Source organism: Onychostruthus taczanowskii, unplaced genomic scaffold (assembly GCF_017590055.1).
Source record: "Onychostruthus taczanowskii isolate IOZ18803 unplaced genomic scaffold, ASM1759005v1 scaffold23, whole genome shotgun sequence".
Lineage (NCBI taxonomy): Eukaryota > Metazoa > Chordata > Aves > Passeriformes > Passeridae > Onychostruthus > Onychostruthus taczanowskii.
The window spans coordinates 3,698,811-3,723,325 of NW_024499573.1; the positions used below are offsets into that span (position 1 = coordinate 3,698,811).

The 24,515-nt window shown below is 38.7% G+C and overlaps 1 protein-coding gene across 5 annotated transcripts in view; it reads right to left on the reverse strand.

Annotated features, from left to right (window-relative positions):
- SRPK2 (SRSF protein kinase 2) overlaps positions 1 to 24,515 on the reverse strand; it is a 126,136-nt gene that overhangs the window by 80,200 nt on the left and 21,421 nt on the right. The window contains exon 1 of one of the 5 annotated variants that reach the window (XM_041405462.1): positions 4,660 to 4,862. The exons of the other annotated variants lie outside the window; for them this stretch is intronic. Within the exon in view, the coding sequence (XP_041261396.1) occupies positions 4,660 to 4,697 (38 nt within the window). The 5' untranslated portion in view covers positions 4,698 to 4,862. Of the gene's footprint in view, positions 1 to 4,659; positions 4,863 to 24,515 lie in introns of those variants that run through there. 5 annotated transcript variants of the gene reach the window in all.

Here is a 24,515-nt window from a genome sequence, read left to right on the forward strand (position 1 = left end):
TAATTTTGGGAAAAAAAGGGAGGCAAAATATATATTGGTCACTGTTACTATATATTAAACAAATCAGAAGAGTTATAATTGTATGACCACTAAAATTAGATTTGAATTGTCCTGAAATGGAAGATGTACAAAATTTCTTTTATCCTATAAAAAAGAACCAGCAGAAAAAAAGCAGAAGGAGATCTAAAGAAAATACAGTATTTTGAAATGGTGTTTAAAAGTTACTGGAACTGATGAAATAGTTGCATTATTCTGACAACTATTTTTTTCTGTGTTAAGTTACATAAATAATGGAATCATTATCTTATAATGCCCTATTATCTAACAAATATTCTAAACCATTTATCTGACATACAGCAGTATCAGCTTACATATCATGTTGTTAGCTGATGGTTCTACTTTTAAACACTATTTCTATATTTATTACAAGTTACAATTCTACCTTAAAAGTAGTGCATCCACAACTAAATTAAAAGAAGAAATACACACACACAAAAACAGAATAAAACAGAATAAAAAAATGTTCCGAAACCTGAAGGCATCTTTTGACATTATAACTTGTTTCACAATGACTCCTCTAACAACTAACATTAGGTCTGTCAGAAAAGGAAGCAGACAGTACTCAGCCTCCATCTTTTTCCTTCCTTCTCACTATTTCAGATTTCTTCCTCCTTTACTTTATCCCCGAATGCCTCCTTGGCATGACCTGATGAAGAAACTATGTAAAAGCAGTGAGAAACACATTAATTTGCTCTGCAAAGATAAATTACAAAGATAGAGGGGTATACATACCCCAAGGCTTAAGTCAAACCCCAAAAAAAAGCCAAACAAAAAGTACCATTATTCCTTAAAACCTGCCTGCACCACCTGACACCAAATACTTCTAACAGAGATTAACATAAACTTGTCATTTGAAAGTATCTTCCCTTTACTGTTCTTTATGAAACCCCCCAAAATGATGAAAATTTAATTATATACATACCAGCTACCTACTTTAGGACTGTTCATGAGTGGCTGCTATTAGTTTTTTCAGAAAACACTGAAGCAGAAACTCATTTCAAAGAAACATGCATATGCAGCGCTTGTAGGAAGAGGGAAAAAGAGCAGGTCAAACACTTCAGACTGATCAGCCTTGCTAAAACCTTTATGAGAAAAGGCTCCATGGTAAAACTGCACTGCTGACACACATTTAGCATCCAAAACCAGAGCTGAAGAAATAACAAGTTCTTTGTCCTAAAATGTGAAAAAGCAAAGTATTACATCCATCAAGTCATCCAGGTGAAAGAATTAACTTTTCTCAAAAAGAAACGGAAACTTGCCAGGAGGTCCACACAGCCCCAAAAAAGGGGGAGAAAAAAATCTGTGCAGCTCAAAGCATTCCCTATGCTGCAGATGAGAAGAGTGCAAAACTCATACACCAGAAAGAAAAACTATTTTTACTTTCCTGGAGGGCTTTCTAAAAGACCATCCCTCCTCCACCTGGGTGCTGCTACCTGCTTCCTCAGGACATTTGCAAGCCTTGGAGCAGTAACCTCATGCAGCCCGCAGGGAAACGCAAAGAACACAGAAGTACGTGGCAGTTTAATTACTACTCATTAGATAACGAAACCAGGTGAGTGTCACATCGTAAGCACGGTGTAGGAAAACATATCCATGGTCTCCTTCAGGCTCAGACATCCAAACAAATCAATTCAGCGCCGGCAGCCGCAGTGGGTTACCTGATCCACTGCCCAGCCCACGCTCGCATCCGCAGTTACCTGGGCTACCTTATCAACAAGGAACCGGGACTTTGGCCCAGGGCAGCGTGAACTACTCGGAAATTCAGGACATAAAGACTCCGCCTGATTGTGTCTGCTCATGAAATATCCCACGGCATGCCAAAACACAGGTATCTTAATCTCATCACCTCAATTCTGCAACTTCAGTTTTTCTAGGGAGAAGGGAAGTGAAAAGGAAGGAAGCATCTATGAAAAACGTCTCAAGTTTGTATCAATTTCCTTTTCAAGGCTGCAAAAGTCTTTAAACATCTCAGAGGTTCCTCAACAAAAAGGTTCAACTTTCTTGCTAATGTCTCCTAAAAGGTTCTTAAATTCATAACAAGCAACTATCCTAAGAGAACACTGCAGGATTTCTAAAATGCTGAGCCTCCATAACAGCCAAACCATCCATTATATCCCAGCTTTCTTCTCATCAGTAAGATGTGACAGCACGCTGAACTTGCCAAATGAGCAGGAAAACCTACAAACACTAAACTGTCTTGTAAAAACAAAGACCAGCCAAAGAAGGAGGCAAGTAATGGGCTTCTCTCTCCTTCCTTCTCTATTCCCATTTCATCAGTGGCTGTGAAGGCACAGAGCACCTCCTCTCCCCTCCCCTCTGGCTATGCAAGCGCTGTCTAGCAGCCTTTGCTAGTGTGGAAAACAAGAAACAAGCCATGGACTCTTTCAGATCTTCCACACAGCATTCCCACACGGAGAACTCAAGCTTCACAAGAAGTCCAACTACTAGGAGCAAGGATAAAAACCAGCAATAAATAAATATGCAAGAATTAATTCCCTTTCTGTGTTTTTCAAGAGCATGCATATTCTCATGTCTGTATGGCATAAATACACATTGCAATTCTTCTACAGAGCAAATTAGGCCAGTTTAACAGTTCAAACACTCAATATTATAATCATTTCTTTTTTAACATATTCTATATTCATTTTCAAAGAGCCTTGAAAGGAACTGGCAGCTAATAGGATAGACAGCACTGTTTCATAACAGCTTGCAAAAAAATTCAGTCTATTTTTAGACAGGTGAAAAGAATGTGGTTATTTAAAAAAAACAAAAAAAAACCCTCCCATGAAATAAAGATGTTTTCATTTATAACTGACCATGCAGCCGATATGTCAAACCAATCTCCAGGTGAACAGCACCACATATTTAAATCCTCAAAACAAATCTGTGTGCATATACAACAGTCACATTTTAATCTTTATTGCATGATAATACATCATGCTGTTCAAAAAAATCTGACTTTTTAATTAATGTCATTCAAATGAATCTCAGACAAATGCATCTTTTTCTACCTGTGTTATGATCCTTTAGAAGGACCTCTTCATCTAGGACTACCATTAGTTCAACCATGAGTATGTTCTGCTCAAAACCAGACTGATCAGATGCCGGGTGCTGCATAACATTCATTTTGATAAAATAAGTATCTGTATTATATACCAAATTCCCACACAGCAATGCCAATGTAAGTCTTTCCAAAAATCAAGTTAACACCTGTTCCTTTACTATTTTCACTCTATCATCCTCCCTGTTACCACCACCATTTTATGAGTCTTATATTTAAAAATTTTAGGCATAAGAGTGGGATAAAGGTTAACAAATAAACAATTGCATTTTCTCTCCTCATTCCTAATTTTGAACAAGTAAATACATAAATTCCTCTCAAAGCTCTTCTTATATTTCTCCATTTTGGAAAGGTGACTTAACATCCCATTCCCCCCCACCATTTTCTGTATCGTTATTGCTGGTATTTTGTTATAACCACAGCTGGCGAAAGGCAATGCAGTTTGCTTCTACATATCATACATAAATATACTTATAAATCAAATTAAATTGTTCATTTTGGTTTTTCAAACCACCCATGCCACACAGCACTCGTTCATTTTGAAAGATTTCTTTTAGCCTGTTTCCTTAAGATAGCATTCAGTGCCTTATCATGTCTCTCTATGCTGAGCCATTCAATAAAATAAATTTCAGCTCATTATTTCAGCCTAACACAATTTGAGAGCTTAAAATTAACAGTATTTTTTCACCAACGTCCAGTACTAAAATGGTGAAACAGAACATTCAGAGGGTCTTTTGCATACAGCTAAAAGGTTTACTGTAAATAATGGGGGGGAAATGGTATTATATTTCTCTAGACTGAAGCAGTTTCAAAACCAAAAATGCCCTAAAATGCAGCTGTAAGCAAAACAGAAGTGAGCAGGGCTGGCTTATTTAAAATCAACAAAATAATCACCAGGAGGCTATTTCACGTCAGAAGACTTAAATGTACATTTAGTACCTTGAAGTATTTCCCTAAAAATGAAACAGCTACTTGAAATAGCACTAATCTGATTGACAGATAAAATAATTGCTTTAAAAACACTTCTGAGTCATTTTGTCCTTACCTGCAGGCATGAACCATTACTGCATGCAGCGACTGCTCCATTTCCTAGCACAGACTTGAACAGGGATCACATCTATCTTACAGAATGTGACTAATAGGGGGATTTGCGATTCCTGAGCTACTTTCCAGAGGACACTCCCTTTTCCACACAACAGGGCACGAAACGCTTCGCCAAGTTCTATTTGCTACCGATGCGAAGGGGCAGGAGCGCGGGGAGCGCGGGGAGCGCGGCGGGGTCTGCGCGGCGCCGCTCGCCTGACAGGCGCGGGCTCCGCACCAGCCAGCCCCGCCAGGATCCGCATGCTGCAGCCCGCCGGGCTCCGGGGCACTGCCCGGCACCCGCAACCTCGGCCAAAACGCACAAAGCTCGACCAGAAGGACAGGCTGGGTGGGCACGGTGCGAGATCCAGCATGCAGCACGCGGACAATGCCAGCAGCCCCGCGGAGGCAGAGGGAGAAGCCCCGCGTTCATGCGGACGGGGATGCGGCCGTACCTTTCTGGAGAGGACGACTTCTCAGAGTTAACTGACATCAGCAGCTCAGTCTTCTGCTTGATTTCTGGAAAAATCAGAAAACGTTCACCACCGACACCGCCTGCCCTCGCCTTCCGGAGGTCTCGCTTCCCTGCGCCCTTTTGTCCGCCGGAGGCCCGGGACGCGGCGCTGTGCGAGGCCGCCCAGCCGCGCTCGGAGGGCCGGGCCCGCGCACATGACCGCGCACGGCGGGCGGAACCATCGCCGAGCGGGGGGCGCCGCTCCGCGCCCGAGCCCGCGGGGGCAGCGCGGGGGCCGCGCCACCGCCGCCGCCGGCGGGGGGGACGCGGGGGGTGCCCGCCGAGGGGAAAAACCCCGAAACAAAGGATTCCCGGCACGGATCGTCTTCCCGGGCACCTTGCTAAGAGCTACTGCACACCCGCGAAAGCCTCCAGATCAAAAGCCCTGAAAAATATGGCTCTTTGAATCATTTTTGTCACAAAAAGCGAGGTGTTAAATCACTACTTTCACACAGGGGTGAGAAACCAGACGTGGAAAAAGCTAGGCACACCTGGATTTTGGCTTTTAGTGGTCTCCTCTAATGTCCCCCAAATACACTTTGAAAAGTAATAATTCATTTTCCTTTTTTTTCTTTTTTTGAACACCTAGTAATTCCCGCAGAGGGTGTTAGGGCACTGAACAGCTCCCCAGGGCAGCGGTCACAGCGCCAGCCTGGCAGAGTTCAGGAAGCGTTTGGACAATGCTCTCAGGCACCCGGGGTCACTCCTGGGAATGGTGCCCTGCAGGGCTGGGAGCTGGTCTTGACGATGCTGGTGGGTTCCTGCCCACTCAGTGATCGGCAGCCCAGCCCCTGTAAGGCCTGGCTGTCCTCGTTCCCCGAATGCCAGCAGCACACCCCGGCATTCGTGCTGTGACCAAGGGGAGATGCACCCTGCCGCTCGCTTCACAAGATCTGGCGATGCAGAGCCTGCTGAAAAGTGAATTCACCAGGCGCTCTGGAGTCAAGGTGTGTGACCCAAACAACCAAAAGAACAAAGGGATGTGAACCTCATTTTAAGATCATATCCTCACCGGAGACCATAGTGGCGCCTATGGCAATGCTGGTAAGAGCTGAGCAACACTATGTCCACTTGTTAACACCACAGGAAACCTGAACTGTTTGGGATTAACCATTCCACAATGGAAGACCTTCAACCTGACTTTTCTTCTTCTCTTCATACCTATCTCAGGTACAAAGCCACAGAAATTTCTGAAAACAGAAGAAGAGAATCTGGGTAACTAGATTGATTTATTTTTTTTCCAACCACAGTTACAAAAGTATTATTACTACCTGAATAGTTTATCACTCTCATGCTCTGGTGGAAGGCTTGCAAGCTAGCAAGTGATCGTCACCTTCTTAAGCATATGCCACTTGTTCTTCCCAAAACACACTGATCAGAAGAACCTCCAAGAAGTATCTCAGTTCTCACATCCAAAGTAGACGCTTCTCAGATCTTTGAAAACATATCTGTGAAATGCCAGTATGTTCACAACTGGCTCCACTACATGAGTGCAAGTACCATAAAAAAAATCTTCTTTTACCATTGTCCATCCCAGGTAGCAAGTGGTCCTACAGTCCCAGCTACAGGGATACTTCTCTGCACACCCAGACTCAGATCCCAATGCAGGGACAAACTAAAGTCAATTTCTCTACCACAAAGCCTTTACACCGACTGACTATAATATGGTCCTCAACTCCAAAGTCCAACAAATTTTTAATTCCTTCTGAAGATGCTTATAAATTAAAATTTATTACATAAACTGATATTAACAAGGCAGAATTTTATAGCAAAACAAGATCCACAGAGTTTGGAAGGAAGCAATCAAATTATTTATTCCATAACTAAGCCTCCACATTGGCTTTGCAATGGATATCCAGAGATTATTGCACTACGACTTTATTGCTCACACTACACTACATGTTAAAAACAAATCCGAGATATAAGTTATTTCACCACAAACTTTTGAGTCCCTGGATTCTCTACAAGATGCGCAGATATTTCTCCACAATGGTATTAAAGCACATAATTTAATTTTACTTGTAGTAACCAAGTGACAACAAAGACTTATGTAATATAGCTGCAAGAAGAATTTAAATAAAATGAGACCTCGTAGGAAAAAAAAATTTTAATGTCTTAATGAGCATTCTACTTGACAATTAAATAACACTTTCATCATTTGAGGTTTTACTTTCCTGTTTCTCTTCTGTCAATTTGAAATCTTTTCTTATTTGGAATTTACCAATCTTCTGTCTCTCCTACCTGAGATTTTTGCAAGTGGACCTCTTTTGTTCATTTTTAAAAGCATATGTGCACCTTTACACATCCATACGGCACCAGCAAACTCAGGCTGATAACATCACTATCACTCCTCATACAAAACTGATCATGGGAATATCACCAAAGTAAGACACATGAGTTTTACACTAAGTGCCTTTAGGCCATAAGAGACTAATGGCTGCAGAAACAGCAATGTTCTCAGTTATTTATTTTGGTTATTTATAAATTACATATTCAGAATTCTGGGATCATTTACAGAATTTATTAGAACTTAGAAATTGAATCCCAAGTCCAAATAACAAACAGCAGAAATCCCTTCAAACTGCAGCCACCATAGCACCACCCTACCAGCCTTTGTGTCCAGAAGAATGCAAATTACAGCAGTATTTGTTAAACTCAAAATAAGACAAAGAGAAAAGAGAGGAAAAAGGAAAGATTTACAATTGAACAGCTCTTCCTGGAGGTTTCTTGGTTCAAGACCCTCCAACCTAACACAGAATGAACACTTCCACTTTCAGTTTACTCAAGTACAGTGCCACAAAGGCAAATGCTGGGCTGTTCAGGACCTGCACCTCTTACAGATTCAGGGAACCACACCTTTCATGGGTTTCATGAGTGGATTCAATAACTGTAGAATAGACAGTTTGATTAATTTGATTTGTTTAGTAGTTGCAGATCTGTCTTCATAGATTAATTTGGGAATCAGGATTATTTCTTTTAAGAGTAATACTGGAACCCAGAGGTACAGTGAACCTCTGCTTAGTCAGCAAGCATTAACATCCTGACTGAAGAGTTTTGGATTGTCCTAGTTTCTGAGGCCACAAAAAAGACAGCACTCTACACAGAACCACATCCAGAACAGATCATAACAGACTGAATAAAAGCTGAAGATGAATGAAGACTGGATGTGGCACTTGGTGCCAGGGTTTAGTTGAGGTGTCAGGGAACAGGTTGGACTCGATGATCTTGAAGGTCTCTTCCAACCTGGTGATTCTGAAATTCGGTGAAATTGCACAGCTCAAAGCAGCAGTTAATGCAGTAAATGTTTTCAGCTACAAAATAACAATAAATTCAGGTATGGGGTAGTATAGTTGTCACCAACTCCTCGGTCATTCCAAGCACTTCATCAGCCCACTTTGAGTAATTTTGCACTGTGTACAGATCAAGTGGCAGACAACTGGCTCTCAGCCAAGGCCTGAGAGAAGCACATACACTAAGTCTGTAAAGCCATACTATTCAAGCTGTGATTGAATGACAACAAAAACCAGAAAGGCCCTACACTGCCCAAAATGGCTTCCTAATCATCATGATTGTTATTTTTTCAAACCAGAGCACAGCCGAAACTAACCGTAATTTTTTTTTTGCCTGGATGTTTGCCTCCTCTGATAAGTTCAAGTGGAAATTGTTAGACTAGAGAAAAATGCATCAGATAAAGTTAAAGTAGGAAGGCATTTGCTACGCCAAGAAACAAAAATAACAGAGGCTTGGAAAAATGGAGAGAAGAGTCCTAGAAAGAGATACTGGCAGTTTCTAAACTCACAGGGGATTTGTCAGAGAGCATCATATCAAAAGCTCCAAGGAACCTGAAGTTTCCATACCAAATTTAGAACAAACCACCTCAGAAATTATAAGGGAAGAAACTCTCCACACAAGATGAAGAAGATAATTCTGTTATTTCAGCAGTGTGAAAGAAGAACAAAAAAAAAAATTTATGTGGGAATTAGGATATCTGAGGGATATATACATAATCTGGAAAAAAGAACAGAGGAGCAGAATTAGCCAGTTTTGTTTATTTGTTCTATCAATTAAAAAAAAAAAAAACACACACAAGAGCTCTCCACAATGAAAGAAAATAAAAAATCCTAGCTGATGTTTAAGCACAGATGGAAAAGTGTGGACAAGGTATATGGCACTGCACAAACTGTTCCCTGTGACATATGGGTAGATATCAGAGTCACCACGATTTCAAAGTCAACTGACAGAAGTCACTGTTTCACTAAAAATTTAATCATGTCTACCGCAAACAGATTATCTCAATGGTCTACAACATGTTCATCAGTCAAGACTAAAATATCTTACTGACAGTGCATGTATTAAATTTATCCAGGGCAGAGATCCACTGTTGCAGAACTCAACTAATACTAATACAGCTTCTTCCTCCTCCCACCCCCGTGCCTTTTGGGAGCAAAGGAAGAGACAAAGTAGCATCTAAACATAAGTACCTTCAGTTTTTTGCAAGTTTCCATACATCCTTTCTAAAATAAATATTATACTAAACTGATGCAAGAAAAATACACTTCATTTTTAATTAACAGGTAGGCTCGTCCACAAATTTTTTTAGTCATATCAGATAATAAACTAGCAGGTTTAGTGCTTTTCTTCCATTTTCTGTGTGGTGTATGTGTTAGGACACAAACTTGAGGTGCTTTTAGCCTTTCTTCTATACTATCTTTAAACACGTACTTCCTTATCAATATCCATCCTAGTCTATTCTCCACCTAATTTTCCATCCTTACATCACAATTACAGCTGCTTGGATCTTACAATTTGCCTATAAAACCTTCATCCTACTGCAAGTTGACTACTTCCAGTATCACTCTTAAAAGAAATAATCCTGCTTCCTAAATTAATCTATGAAGACAGATCTGAAACTATTAAACAAATCAAATTAATCAAACTGTCTATTCTAAGTAATTTTTCAGCCTTGACATCATAAAGTGCACTAGGGACTTTGGTATCAGTAATTTGATTTTCATATGGGCAGATCTATGTTTTGAGCTTTGGATAATTGTTGTGCAGGTGACATGCTAAACAGCACAAACACGTTACATTTAAATTCTCCTGATGAGGCACAGGACCCCAGACAAAATGAGACAGCTTTGCACACAACTTGAGAGTTCACTGATTTATATGTTTTAGATCACGTACTTTTAAAATAAATAGTTCTAAAAGACTGCTAGAATCATACGCTGTGTGATTAAAATGGGTTTCAAAATGGCACAAACAGAGCAAGCCTAAATTTGATAAGCATATGAATACTAAATGGGGTAGTATTGAAGCATAAATGAGTATAACTGCCCAAAAATAAAATCGTCTTCCAGATGTCACTAAGCTTCTGAAGTAAGGAAAAAAAAAATAGTAGCTTTTTGGACTTCTTCAGGTCTCACGCATAACATTCACATCAATACTGATACACAAGCCAGCGACTGCCCCACTGAAGAATCAGTGACAGAAAAACTAGCTGCAATCTCCTCTTGAGGAGATTACATTAATATTCTTAGTATTATTCCTCTTCAATATGTTAAATAATATTTCTGCTCAGAGCATGAGGAAATTAGAACTTTTAAGGTTATGCCATACCTGTAGTATTAAAATCACTGTTTTAAGAAACTGTTTACTTCCAAATGATAAAGCAAACTCTCTCCTTTCCTAAAGACACATATTAGAAAAAGTCAGTAATATCAAAATTCATTTCACATTTTAAACATTTTTGTAAAACTCATGTTTTAGTTACTGCTCTGAATGTACAGCATGTTTTGAAAAAACACCTCTTTGTCCCACACACAAGTTCTAGAGACGAGATAATAGATACAGAAGGAAGTTTTTTCCTATACACTGCACAAGTTCAACTACAGCTGGGTCCCACTCATGCTCAGCTCGGCAGACAATATCTAGCAGTCAATATCTAATGATGGGAAAAAACACAGAAATTTTTTTAAGTCTTTTTCTTGCATAAAGGAGAAGATGGATTTACTCAGTATCTACAGGTACATTCAATGGACTTCATGTTAATAGTAGTGACTCTTTTGGGATTTTTGAGAAACTACATGTTGCATGTGATCTTCTCCTAGTGATCTCAGAGCCATTGCCTTTTACATTTCTGATATACTTAAAACTACTGGAACCACAGGCTCAGGTTCTTTTAAAGAACATATTCATACTATTCATATTCACTGCTGTCCTTCTAAACAGTTTTCCACACATGAGCTGTGGTTGAAAAATAATACTTTTCACAAAATAGTCTGAGGAAAACATGTCTTCCTGCAAAATGGCTGCTAGTCCCAGTTAGTACCCAAAAGTTAAGTCTACCCTAATTCTTAAAGACAGACATCCTTCACATGCAGATGACACTGCCAGCTGCTTAGCACAGTTCTCCTTACAGAAACAGAGGCCAAAGCTGCTCTGAAAGACAGTACATACCTTCAGTGGTAGTTGTTGCCTTGTTTTTGCAAAAGAGAACGGAAGACTATTTATTGAAAACTTGCAGAACAATGATATGTCATTCAAGAAAAACAGCAACACCATACTATCATTTTACAACTTAATTTCACTGAATCTTCGCCATAAGGAGGACACTGAAAAACATGGGATAGAGAAAGGAGTGAAATGTGGTAGGAAGGAAGCACACACTGCAGATCACAAGAGTGAAAACAAGTTTGAGAACATCACCCATACAGTAAAGCTTGTTTCTGCTTCTCCAAGAGGGAAAAGAGAACCCAAAATGCACAGATTAATTTGCCTTTTACTTGTTTAAATAATTAGTTTCCAAATATATAAATATACATAATTCATGTACGCTACACCTCTGAAGAATTTTTAATGCAGTCAGATTATATATTAATAATTTTGAAGGAAGTTTGTAGATAAATTTGAGGAAGCATTAGATATTTAAGATAAACAGCATTACTATATGCTACAATTACTCAATAAATGGCCCATTATGAACATAGGGAAGCAGAATTACCTATGTTCAACTAATTAAACATAACTAGTCATTTGAATTTCTTTTAGTCATCCACATAACTAAGCCTGGTTGACATAATCTGGCATGTGATCTATTGCCAGACTGTAATATTCCCTAATAAAGTGCTTACTGAAACACAAAGGTTTCAATAAGAGGAATTCTTCATTCTCAATAGTTCTGCTGGGTCTGCCAGTATTTGCTGTACCAGATGTATGCCCAGCACCACATTGCTTTCCCGTCCTTCGGCCCATCTCAGGCCAATAAACAACTCTGTTTCTTTGAAAATCTATGCTTTTACAACAAGCCATTCTGCAAAGAAAGAAAATTTCTTCATTTGGCATAACTACTTGTCAGATTAAATGCCAGGGAGCACACCAAAGAAAGCACTATTCACGCCAAATATATCTGTGCTTGTTATTTCCTAGTTATTGACGTACTGAACTTTATTATTTTTAAGTATTTAAGGTTTACGAGAACAGCTTTGTTTGGAGGGGACAGGGACAGAGTTGAGAACATTTCCTAGAGCTTCCAGAAAACAGAAAGCTTATTCCTACAAGTTTATAAATTTTAGGGGATAAAGAACAAACAACCCAACCCAAAAACCCAAAAAGTCTAAGTATGTTAAAGCATATCCTTTGTGCTTTAAAATCAGCTGCCAATTGCTTCCTATTACTAGAAAAAAAACACACTCCCATACGGAAATAGCTGGACACAAGGTAGTCAGAGTGAATTAAAAACTGGTTATTCTGTTAGATAAAACACAGTAAGTCATTTGCTGTATTTTCCAAATCTTGTCTAGAGGCAAGTGGTTTGCCAAGCATACATGGACAGTTTTTCTGTTGAAGCTGAAAAAAATTCAATTTCCAGCAAAATAACGAGTGTTAGACACCCTCAAACTACATAATTTCTACTATCTTCACTATCTTAACTCAATGGACAGAGTGAATGATTTCTGATTTCTAATCCAAAATATTTCTACTTTATTTCCTTTATATTCTAGAGTACAATTATTACTGTGTTAGGATCCTTCTGACAACAGCATTTTCTTTCAGGTCTATAATTTGCCTAAATGCCTTAAGTGCTGTTCAAATTTTCAACCACTATTATTTTTCCATCATTTGTTATATGATTTATTTTCAAAATTCAAGAAAAAAAAATTTGCTCTAATGTAGCAGATTGACAATTCCAGTTTTAAAGGAAAAACAGGTTTCTATTCATCCAAACTGAGTCAAGCATATGTTACCTTATAAAGACTAAAGCAGTGACTCATAAAATCTTGCACACATTGATTCCTCCCTCTCCTAGGAGATGAAGCTACATGATTTACCCAAAAGGATTAAATGAGGTCACAGTTATTGAATACATGTTATAACCTTAAACTTCAGGTTAGAATTTCTTCTTAGTCTTACTTTTTCAGAATCATTCACTGTTCTAAAAAGCCTTTTTTACTTTATATTTTTACTTTTCCTTACCAAATTTACAGATGGAAATCCTTGGAGTAGAAATACTTTTAAATTGAGATATTTAGCACATTTGCTGTATGCTTTTCAATAGGTTTTTATACTGTGATTATCATCACAGTAGCTACACAACTGATTTTTCCCAATATTCTTGCAAGGCTTTTGACATTTCTTATCCAGCAGATCATCAGGCTCTTATACTCCTTGTATTTTCAGATGCAAAGACATTCTCAGCCCTGCTCCTTCAGGACATGAGAAGGACTTGTTTCACTTTTTCTCGGGCTCAGAAGAGTACACACAGTTCTCAGAAAAAGCTCCATCAAAAAAGCACATCATCCCAAGCACAAAGCAAGCCAAAAATCTTTCCACTGTAGCAGTGATTTGTGTCCCAGTGGGACATGGGTGGTGATCAGCTTACCCAAAGTCTAAGTCTTGAGGAACATTGGATAGGTTACAGAGTTGTCTTTGTCAAACTTCATGTTTATAATAGAGACAAGGGCAGAACAGGGAAACAAAAAATGTTTTGCCTGAAGGAATAAGAGCAAGAGAAGCATTTCTCAGCAGCCATTAAAAGTGCCAAAACCAAGATACTGATGCCAGCTGTACCATGCCACACTCACCAAATAACATCATATACTCCTGGCTTTACCTCTAGTTCCTACATTTGGACACAGTACAGCTCCTGTGGAAATAAGCCTGACCACGTCCACTCAGCAGTACAAGATCAAACTGGTCACCCTTGAATGGAATAGGCAGGATTTGTCTCACAGCAAATTTAATATTAAACAATATTAAACAAACCTCGAAATTCTCTATCTGAGCAGTCAGCCATCCTTGAAGTATGCTCTCTGCAGCTTGTTTCTTATTGAAAAGACAATGGAAGAGCCAATGCAAGCTCTGAAATCCCGCTCCAGCCTGTCAGACCAACATCAATTACTGCAATGAAAAGGCTCGTTGGATCTGTGGCACCAGTGCCGGATATCTCTCTGTCAGAGACAGCAAAGATACCTTTGCTATCTCTGAGGTAAAGCACACAACTGGCAGAAGAAACTTAACGCGAAATCACCATCACTTCCCAGCCACTGGAGAGGCACGTGCAGTGACTGCAGCCATCCCTGCCTCATCCACTGGCAGTGGATGTGCCCTCCTCCTGCCATCACCACCACTGACAGCCAGAAATCCCAGACACTGCCCAGAAGGAAATCACTGCCTGCTGTAACACACACCCCCAGTAACAGATAAAGCTGCAATGATCACACCTGGGAACAAAGGCGATTCTCTGTTAACACAGCATCATTTTATTACCTTAGATTTTTTAATTAAATAAATGGATCTACCTATTCTTAAATTACATCCTGATCAAGTTTAATCTTTTGGAAACAGTATCATCAGTAAAGCAGTTACACAGAAAAATTAAATTTCAGAATTATTACTGAAGATAAAATTGTAACGAGATAAAATTGTAACGATGACAAATTTTAAATACGCATGCAGTGCCCACAAAAGGAGGGACCATCTAATTATATTTCAAGTGTTTTTCTCACATATACCATTTTCACTCTTTAATTGCCAATGCTCTGGATTTACATAGCAACATGAAAACACTGGGGATTTTTCTACTGGGCTTCTCCAGAGTGCAATGGACATAGCACTAAGACAGGAAAGTATTTCCTTAAACAAAAACCCAATACTGACAACTTGGCACTCAGCCAGCTGACACTTCCCGTTTTGTAAGGAACGGAAAAACCTTTAATTCTTCAGATGTCTGTCTTTGTGAAATCTGACTGTAATTACCACATAATACATATATGCACTGAATATCTATAATTGGAAATATTGAAAAGGGCATACTACATTCACAAAAAAGGAAAGAGAAAATACAAGGTGTTTCCAGGTAAGGGAATGCTATGAAAGCCTTCTAGTCCTGAAGGACTTCTATTAGGAATATTTTTAATTTTATAGATAAACTATACAACATGCATACAAATACACGTCAAAATATCTCTTTGCTTTGTTTTTGCTCTGTTCTTTAAAGAAATTGGATGATTTAAAAAAAAAACCCAATCATTATACATATGCAACAACAATAAATGACTGAAGTGGCAGATACTTCTGGAGAAGTATCTATAAATTTTTGCTGCAAGATATGAAAAATGGAAGAAGACATTTTTAAAAATCTGACAGAAGAAAATTCTGGCTACTAAGGACAAAATATTTTTATAGGTAATAACAGAGTTGAAAGCAACCCCAATAAGGGAGGTATTTACATAAAACAGAGGTTTGTCCAGACCTGATGGGATCTGATCCTGCAATTAGTAAAGCTATTTAGATCTATGCTGCTTGCCTTTTTTTCCTGTTGTTCATTAATATCTCATCTACATTGTATCATAATCAGCCACTGCTGATGTAAAATTACAAGTGTTCTTGGCTGGCCTGCAAAATACCTCTTAAACATTAAGACTTTCAAGGTTGTTTTTTTTTAGCTCTACTTTTTTTCTTTTCACACCCTCTCCTCTTCTCCATCTGACTTCCCCATCACTTATTCAGCAATCATATGAGAAACCTGCTATTGTCTTGCCTAAAAGCTGGCTACAAATAGTTTCTTCTGTAGTGAAGACACAGCGGTGTAGGTGGCGAGAAATCACCCTCTGCTCTGCGAGCGCGTGGTGATGCCACGGCCCCCTGGTACCTCCCATCCTCTCCTGCACTGCATGGCACAGATTTGATTGAGTGATGCTGCTGGAGGTGCAGTATGGTGTGTTCGAGGGTCCCAGGATGAGGGAAGAGATGAGAGTCTTAACTCCATCTTTCAGAAGGCTGATTTATTATATTATGGTATTATATTATATTAAAATGCTATACTAAAACTATACTAAAAATAATAGAGAGAAAGGATCTATCAGAAGGCAGGAAAGGAAAGGAAGGGAAGGGAAAGGAAAGGAAAGGAAAGGAAAGGATAGGATCTTGTGATTGCTCACAGCCTTGACACAGGTGGCTGTCATTGGTCATCAAGTAAAAACAATTTCACATGCTGGGTAAACAGTTCTCCAAATCTCCAAATTCCAAAGCAGCACAACATGGAGAAGCTGAATCTTCCCTGTTTCTCAGGAGAAAAGATCCTGGCAAAAGGATTTTTCATAAAATATGTCTGTGACAGTGCAGGACATGAGCCAGCCCGTCCCCAGCCTTGTCCCAGCGCTGGGGGCTCCGTGACCCAGCCCATGGCACCGCCGCCACGTGCCCGAACCCGGCCGATGGCATCTTCAAACCAGGAACTCAGGAATTCTACACGGGCCCGTCTTTCCCTGCACACACGAGGCAGAGACGTCACTCTTGGCAAGGCAGGTTTTCAACAACACAGTCCTGAGTTTGGCAGCTGTCGGAGCAACATTTAAACAATATACAGTGCTGTACAGGCTGCCAACAGTGTCAGTTAGGTCTTCCATAAAAATAAAACTCTACTGATCTGAAAGAAACTGTTTTAGAAACTGACCAGTACAGATAATCACAAAGACATCAAAAGGAAAAAGAAAATGGGAGGACAGATTGGCAGATAACACTCTACCTACTATTTTAGATTTTGCTGAGCAAGGGTACAAACCTTAGAGTGTTTCCCTTTATATAAACACAGGCAAACAAACTGAAAACCTTGTTGAATAAAATAAAAAAACCTGATGAAAGAGCATGATAAGTTGTACTATTTAAATTCTCTTCCAGTTTCACCATCCTATTCACCAATCCCTAAAGTATCTAAGTTTACAGTCACAGAAGATACATGCTTGAAAATCAGATTAATCAAGTTTCAACAGGACTGGCAAGTCTAGCCCAGACAAACCTCATCAGTGATCATCCTGGCTCCCATACAAGGAAGGAAACACACTTCAAAGATTATATATTTTTAAGTGCCACTACTACTTCACCCTACCTTTGGGAAACATGGAATGTGACTACATTTTATCTTTATTTGCTCCTGGTATTTAACACCCATAATTGAGAAACTATGAATAAGAATCACAAAAAGAGACCATCTAACAAATTGATTCTAAACAATGTCATTTTCGTAAGTTATGAGAATCACCAATATAGCTTCAAATGTTAATTAGTAACTACATGAAGGAAAAAAAATTAAAAAGAGTATAGAGACTGTTGCAAAAATGGGCAGAAATCACTGAGAGCAGAAAAAAAATGAAGTAACAGGAAAATACAGCAAAATTTCTGGAAGAAAGAGAAGGAACATTGACATTGAACATTGAAAGAGAAAAGGTATGTTGCCAAGGCAAAAATAGACAGCTGAAGACAGTAGACAAAGAAGGCTGAGAAAGCTCAGGAGAGTGTAGGAAGAAAACCAAATTGAAAAAGATGAGAACTAAAACTTGCAAGGGAAAACACTAAATGCAGCACATGTGCTCAAGTGAGCTGATGCGAGGTTGTTAGGGAGAAGGACCACAAGGGCATTTTGAATATTTTAAGAAGACTGATGTGTGCTTTTCTATGCAGTGTCTATAGGATACCCCAGAACATGCACTGGCAAATAACACTTGCTTTCCACCCAAAAGGACATAACAGTGAGGACATGACCACTCTCCCCCCATGGCTGCACTGCTGCTTCTGCTCACACAAGCACCTAAGCAATGACAAGAGCAGCTGAGGAAACTGCAGATCTGCAAGTTGCACCCATCACCTTACATTTAACACCATGTTTTGGAGATTCCTACACACTGGAAAATGTGGTATCTTGAGTACAATTTAACCTGACTTTAAGAGAGGACAAAATGTATTTAGAGAACCTGCAGCATCTATTTTTTTACATTAGAAATTCAGCTTTTGCCCATTGTGAATAAGATAGTATAATAACATCATGGAAACAAGAAACATACATTTAAAAATTGGATCTTCTTCAGAGTTTTGATTAGTTATTCTTCATGCTTATTATATAGAAGACTAGGGAAAAGAGCTTGCTTTTTTTACTTTTTAAATATGCAACACCCACAAATTGTTAAGTTAAAGTTGGAAAAACTTCCCATCAAAATGAGTCAGCAAACCATTCCTCCAACAAGCATAAAAAAGGGCAAGACTTAACATTGCCCTGGTTTATTTTTACTTAGAAATATCATTAGGAAAAATGATTGAAAGTGATAAAATATTCAGACTTTATCCCTCTAGGATAATTATTACAATTATTTCATCCCTCTGTTAATATGCTTGAGAAAGCACATAAGGGAACTAGATGAAGAAAAGTCCAGAAGAAGGGTAAATTAAAATATTTTACGTTAAACTTGTCTATGTCCAACAGTCCTCTTAAAAATCTAGCTGGAACAGTTGTAAAAGCTACTAAATCCAGCATTTGTAGGTGTATAAATCCCTAGCATGCTGTCAAAACCATTGAGGATATCAGCATTATTTTTAAAAGGGAAAAAATGGCTTTCCTACAATTTTACTTGTTCCATTGACTGAACAGGCACAATGACAATCTGAACCACTAACTTTTAGACAGATTAAACAAATTCTGCCTATTAGTGTCTTCATCTGAGTTACCAAACTCCTTTCACCGTATGCAGGGAAACTGCCAATGTTGAGAGACCAACTCATTACTTGGTTAACCTAATCCCAAATAGGCTGAATCCCCCCAAGTGCCAGCATCTCCCCACCAGCAATAAAGAAGTCTGTGTAACCAGACAGAATGTGGATGCCTACACTGAAGACAGCCACATGAGATCAAGTGAATCCCACTTTTACAGTACAGATTCAGGTTGTTGTATCAATTCATGTAATCTTCATCCATTTGGTCACTGACTTATCACCCATCTTTGTGTATTAATGACACCAAATCACTTTCCTTCTATAAGGTATAAACAGGGAAAGAAGGCTATGGTTTGGACGGTTTTTTAGTTTGTTGAACAGAGTCACTCAGCTGTTCCATTTTTTAAATTGCTGTTACTCTCTGCAATCCACACATGACAAACATTAGAACAGGTACTAATATACCTCCAGTAGCACATAAATCCCCTTACAAAGACACAAGTCATCAATCACATTAACATTTCATCTTCATTGAAAAAGGAAATAACGAGGATATGACAAAGTTTGAAAACAAGAAGCACACAACTAACCAGGGAGAGTATCAGTGGAGAAAAAGTGGAGTGCTTAAAAAAGTTCAAAGAAAATTGTAAGAATACATAAGCATGCTGGCTGAGAAAAATAATTTTTAAAAAGTAGACAGGGAAACAAAGAAATTTCTGTTGTATTTCCTTCTTATCATCACTCTCATATTTATGCAAAGAAATTACATTTATGTAAAGAAACAAAAGGGCTATTTTTTTTAAGTAATATGGCAAGATAGACAAGGAAGTACACAACAGCATAGGGAAATTTAAATACTGATGGAAGTGCACTCAGGCTGATAGCGTTAAATGGGATAAATCTAAGCAGATATATTTGTGGATTAAGAGACACATACAGGACTGTAAGAACATTTTCAGACCTATAATGCCCCTAATCTCTATTCATATGAAACTCCTGGTCACCAAGCCAAATGTTTAAAACCTGTGATGGGTAGAGTAAAGGCCATTGTAAAATCATTATTTTTATTTACTGTCCTAGAAAATTTAAAATTTCAGGGGCAATAAATATATTGCTACTGTTGGCAGCACAACAAAATCATCAATGTAGCCATTGTTCCCAGAACATGAGTGGTCCAGCACAGGTATGGCCACAGTCTCTGTTCTGCAGCCAGGGCCAGGCTCTGGATACTGCCACAGTTACAGCAACCATTATGGACCCTTTTCAACTCAATACAACTGTGTATTTATTTTATTTTTTTTCCAAACTTTGAAGCTAACACCACACTATCTGTTCACATACAAGCATGTGGATTCCTGTCAGAAGACAAAGTTTTAGACACACAGCAGGTTCAAGGAACAGAATCCTCATCAGAGAGACTGAAGCATCTTATAATAGGGCACATTTTAGCAAACATCAGCTGAAAAGTGGCTGAACAGAACAGTTAAACAGTAGAAGATTTAATCCCGTAACCATTTCATGAACTAAGGCTTCAACAAATCTACTAGCAGGCAGCTGAATGATAGAATAAAATTGAATCTTCCACAGTCCAAGTAACAGGCAAAAGAGAAATAGGTCAATCAACAAAGATCTCATCTTTTGCTGTGTGGCAAAATCTATCCCAGAGTGCTGACATGTAGTGTTTTTTGTTCTGACTTACCACTTTCATAATAAATGTTTATATTAAACTAGATAATGCAACATTTTAAAATATAAATATACAGTTAGAATTCAAACCAGGAGCGTGATCATTAAAGTGAAAAATATTACCTTTATTATAGCTAGCTTTTATTATTAAACCATGTCACAAAGTATAAATGATTTTATTCTGCCAATTAACCCGCAGTGTCAGACCATGGAAATATCTTTAAAGAAGCTAATGAGAGACTGTCTAACGATGGCACAGGTTGGCTTATGCCTGGCATACTGCCATGCATACAGATTGGCACCACAGCAGCTTAAATTACCTCTCCATTACACTCCTGACAATAGTATGCACATACTGAGTGTCCAAGCAAGAATAATTGCATGAGATAATCAGAGTTTAAAAACAAACACACACAAAATACAACCATACTCTAACTACTTTCTGTGCTTTTTGTGCACAGCATCCACGAAAATTAGTCAACTGGAGGATAACTGGGAGAGTTTGTTTCCCTCTACTTTTTTTTTTCCTTTTCTGTTTTTTGGTTGGCTGGTTTTGATTTTTTTTTAAACTTCTCCTATGAGATGGGGACACCAGTATTTGGCAAAACAGCCTGAAAGAGCAGAGGGTTCACACAGGTGTGGATTTTTAGTCATTGCAAGTCATTTAAGTCATTACCAAACACTAGAAATGCCTAACTTGACCATTTGGCCCTACTTGTAGAGGGCTGCTGTATGTGCAAATGGAGCAGAGCCTTTTTTTACCTTCTCCCTCTTGCCCTTGGACAGATACAACAGTCAAATATTCAAGACTGCTGCTAATTTCACAAATTTTGCCTTAAGTGTTTCAAAGCTCAGAGCCAAGATTTGTCCCTCTTTGCCAGTCAGGGAGGTTTTGGCAATGCTAAAACAGCCACAAGTATGAGACCAAAATGTAACCACACTTAGGGGGTAACTAGCAGAGATAAAACCCTGCATATCGTTAGCTGCTAACACATGCCAAAAGCAAACATGGGATCTGCATGTATTTACTCACATGAGGTGTCATGAATCACAATCCCAGTTTAAGCCCTCTGTCAGGCTTTTACTCGTCTTTCCTTACTTCATTGAGAGTACGTAGTCTTGAATCACGTCGAGGATTCCTTTTTTTGTCTTGTCCTTAAGACAATTTTTGTGTACCAAATAGACTATCTATATATTTCAAGCTGTGTGTTAACCTATTAAGATCTGCCCAGAGAGAACGTGCTCAGAGAACATGTTTTAAACCACTAGTCTCCTTTATACTGTTCATTTTCTCAAATAGCTTCATTACATGGTGGCATTGTTGTGACTAGCTCAAAAAGCAGCCACTTTCTACTAAAAATGAAAAGAATACATAAATTTCTATGTATGAATGAGGACAACAAGCATGGTGAATAGCTGTGTTTTGCATTTTTAAACACAAAGCTATGTATCCCACACCTACCTGAAAATATTGCTCCTGATTAAGTCATATTCACTTCAGTTCTCCTGACCCTGTTGGTCTGCCTGGTGTTTTCCATGTTTGAAGAGCTCACAGCAGGTTTCACCAGATGTTTCTAATTCTGAGACAAAAACCATTTCAGTCTTGCTTTACCCACAGAACTAGACTGGCTCTCTAGAAGAGGAGGACATGTTCATCAGTGACCTGAGTTCTGCCTTGTAAGACTCATTCTGACAAAGTACAACAAAAACATTCATTAGTTTGGCAGAGAGGAAAAGGGGTTGAAATCAATATTTTATCACAGTCCGCGTTTAAATCCCTCTAGTAATCCCTCTTCCTTTGCAGTTTGCTTTACTGTTTAAAAAAAAATCATTAGTCATCTTTTTCCTGCGGCATTCCTCGGGGCAGACTGATTATAATACTGCCTTCTCTCTCTTTGTAAGCAAAACGCTCCAGAGGACACTTGGCACTGATGGTGCTCTTGAAGCACTGCTCTCCTCTCATCTCAGAGACAGCTGTAGTGCACACAGTTCCTCAAAAAACCACAATCATGACCCATAAGTACCAGGATACATTTGTGATTTATTGACACAGCACTGTTAAGTTCATTTGAAATTCAAAATGCACATTTTTCCAGTGACTGTGGAGAGTGTCAACTGTCAGGGAGACCCCAGACACGTTTCCCTTTTGATGACTATTGTATTGCCTTCCAGTTAAAATCACTTTCTTTGCACATTAGTAAGTACTTTCTGTACCTTCACAAATAAATGTTAGGATAAGCGTGTTCCAAATACATATCTACATTATGATATTAAAGCCTTTTTGAGATACATTTTCATGCTAAGACTATTTTTATCTCCTACAGTGTTACAGCCATGGAGCATTTGTGACAGACTTCAAAACTTACTAAGACTCCAGTTTTTCATATTCTAGCTGCAACACTGCCATCAGGCACAATTCACAGCAAACACTGAGGATCCCCTCTACACCAGCCGTAACATCTTACATAATAATGAAGTATTCTTATACAGAGTTTACATTACATTACCCTCAGATAGGGTTAGAACATACTGTTCCATATAAAAACATAGAGACAAAACTGCTTCCCTGAATGGAGAGTTTATGGGCTAAGAGTACAAGGAGTATACCATGGGGGAAGAGAAGGCAAGCATGGCAAGATAAAATCATTTATAAGTGCACCTACACAAGTAACATTTATCATTAGAGTAATGCAATTGCCAACGAAATCCATCATCTCCTCAACTCCTTACAGCTATGATGGCAAGAAATGGCTAAGGAGGTTGAAAAAGATGAGTGCAGCAGCTACAAATGTTCATGATGAAGGGTATTTATAGGACAGGAACACCACAGGAAAAAGAATGGAGCATTTACAGGAGATAAGGAATTAGTGGGCAAGGTTTACAATGCTGACAGATATGAAGAGACAGATGATGCAATCAGATTTGCACATGAGGGAGGAACACAGTGGGCAAGTGCAGATAATAGGGAAAAAAATAATCTGGCTCAGTTTAGAGCAAATGTTGATGAAGAAATTTTGAACAGATACTTCAGTCAAAATAAGAAATAGAATTCATTGTGTTTGCTTCTTGGAAGGACTCAAAGGGATGATCCTGAAGTGATCAAGTTGGTAGATGAAGTATATATAACTCCTTTCTCACACAAATTCTTCTACCTGCTTAGGAAGCTGCCTTTTAGCAAATAAATATATTTTAGTACTTCCAGCCTCAATTAAGATGCCCTTCTGCATTTTGTATTTGAAGTCACAGCACAATATCATGCACTCCAGGGTTTTTTTGGGATTTGGGGAGGGTTTTCTTAATTCTTTTAAGAGCTTTCATTACTCTATTCTAACTTCATGGAATGAACCAGCAGTCTAACACAACTTCATCTGCAATATGTTATCTTTAGCAGCACAGTGTTCTTTAACATATGGAATTAATGTTATGCAAAATTTGAAGAAGGGATTGCTAATAATCTTGCTGCAATGCCTCTGAGAGCAGGAATGGTAAAATAGAATAAAATGCGTCTTCTAGAACCATGTACTTTAAAATACCTTCCTGCTATTGGTTTCATGACTTCACTAGATGACAAAACTATATTGATTTCTTAAATAAATGTGCATTTCTTTAAATCTCTACTGAATTCTGTATTCACTTAATTATATGCCTGAATAGTAGGGTATCTCAGTATTATTTAACCTTTAAAACAACAGTGCGTACACTATGGATATCTGCTTTTGGTCTCTAAGTATGCAGCAATATAGAGAAACTGCTACCCTTCATTTACATTCTAATGTTTTCTTGAATCACACATTTCTGTATCATGAAGTGCCACTGACTGCCAGTAATTATCAACAATGTCCCAGGACCAGTCAACATTTCCTCTCTGCAGCTGAACCCAAAACACAAAAGATGCTAAATTACTCAACTAGTTCTCCAAAAGATGATCACAGGTCTCTTTCACAGATTCTCCAATAAATTCAGAGATCAAAGCAGCCTTCACCCACTCCAACCTTCACTCTGAATCTACTCTGAAAGGGTGCTAAGCATCATTCGAAGGACAAATTTGGCATGCAGAATTTCTAATTGTGCCAAATCATGCAGAAGAAAGGTTAAACAACTTTATCTATATCTATCTTTAAAAAAACC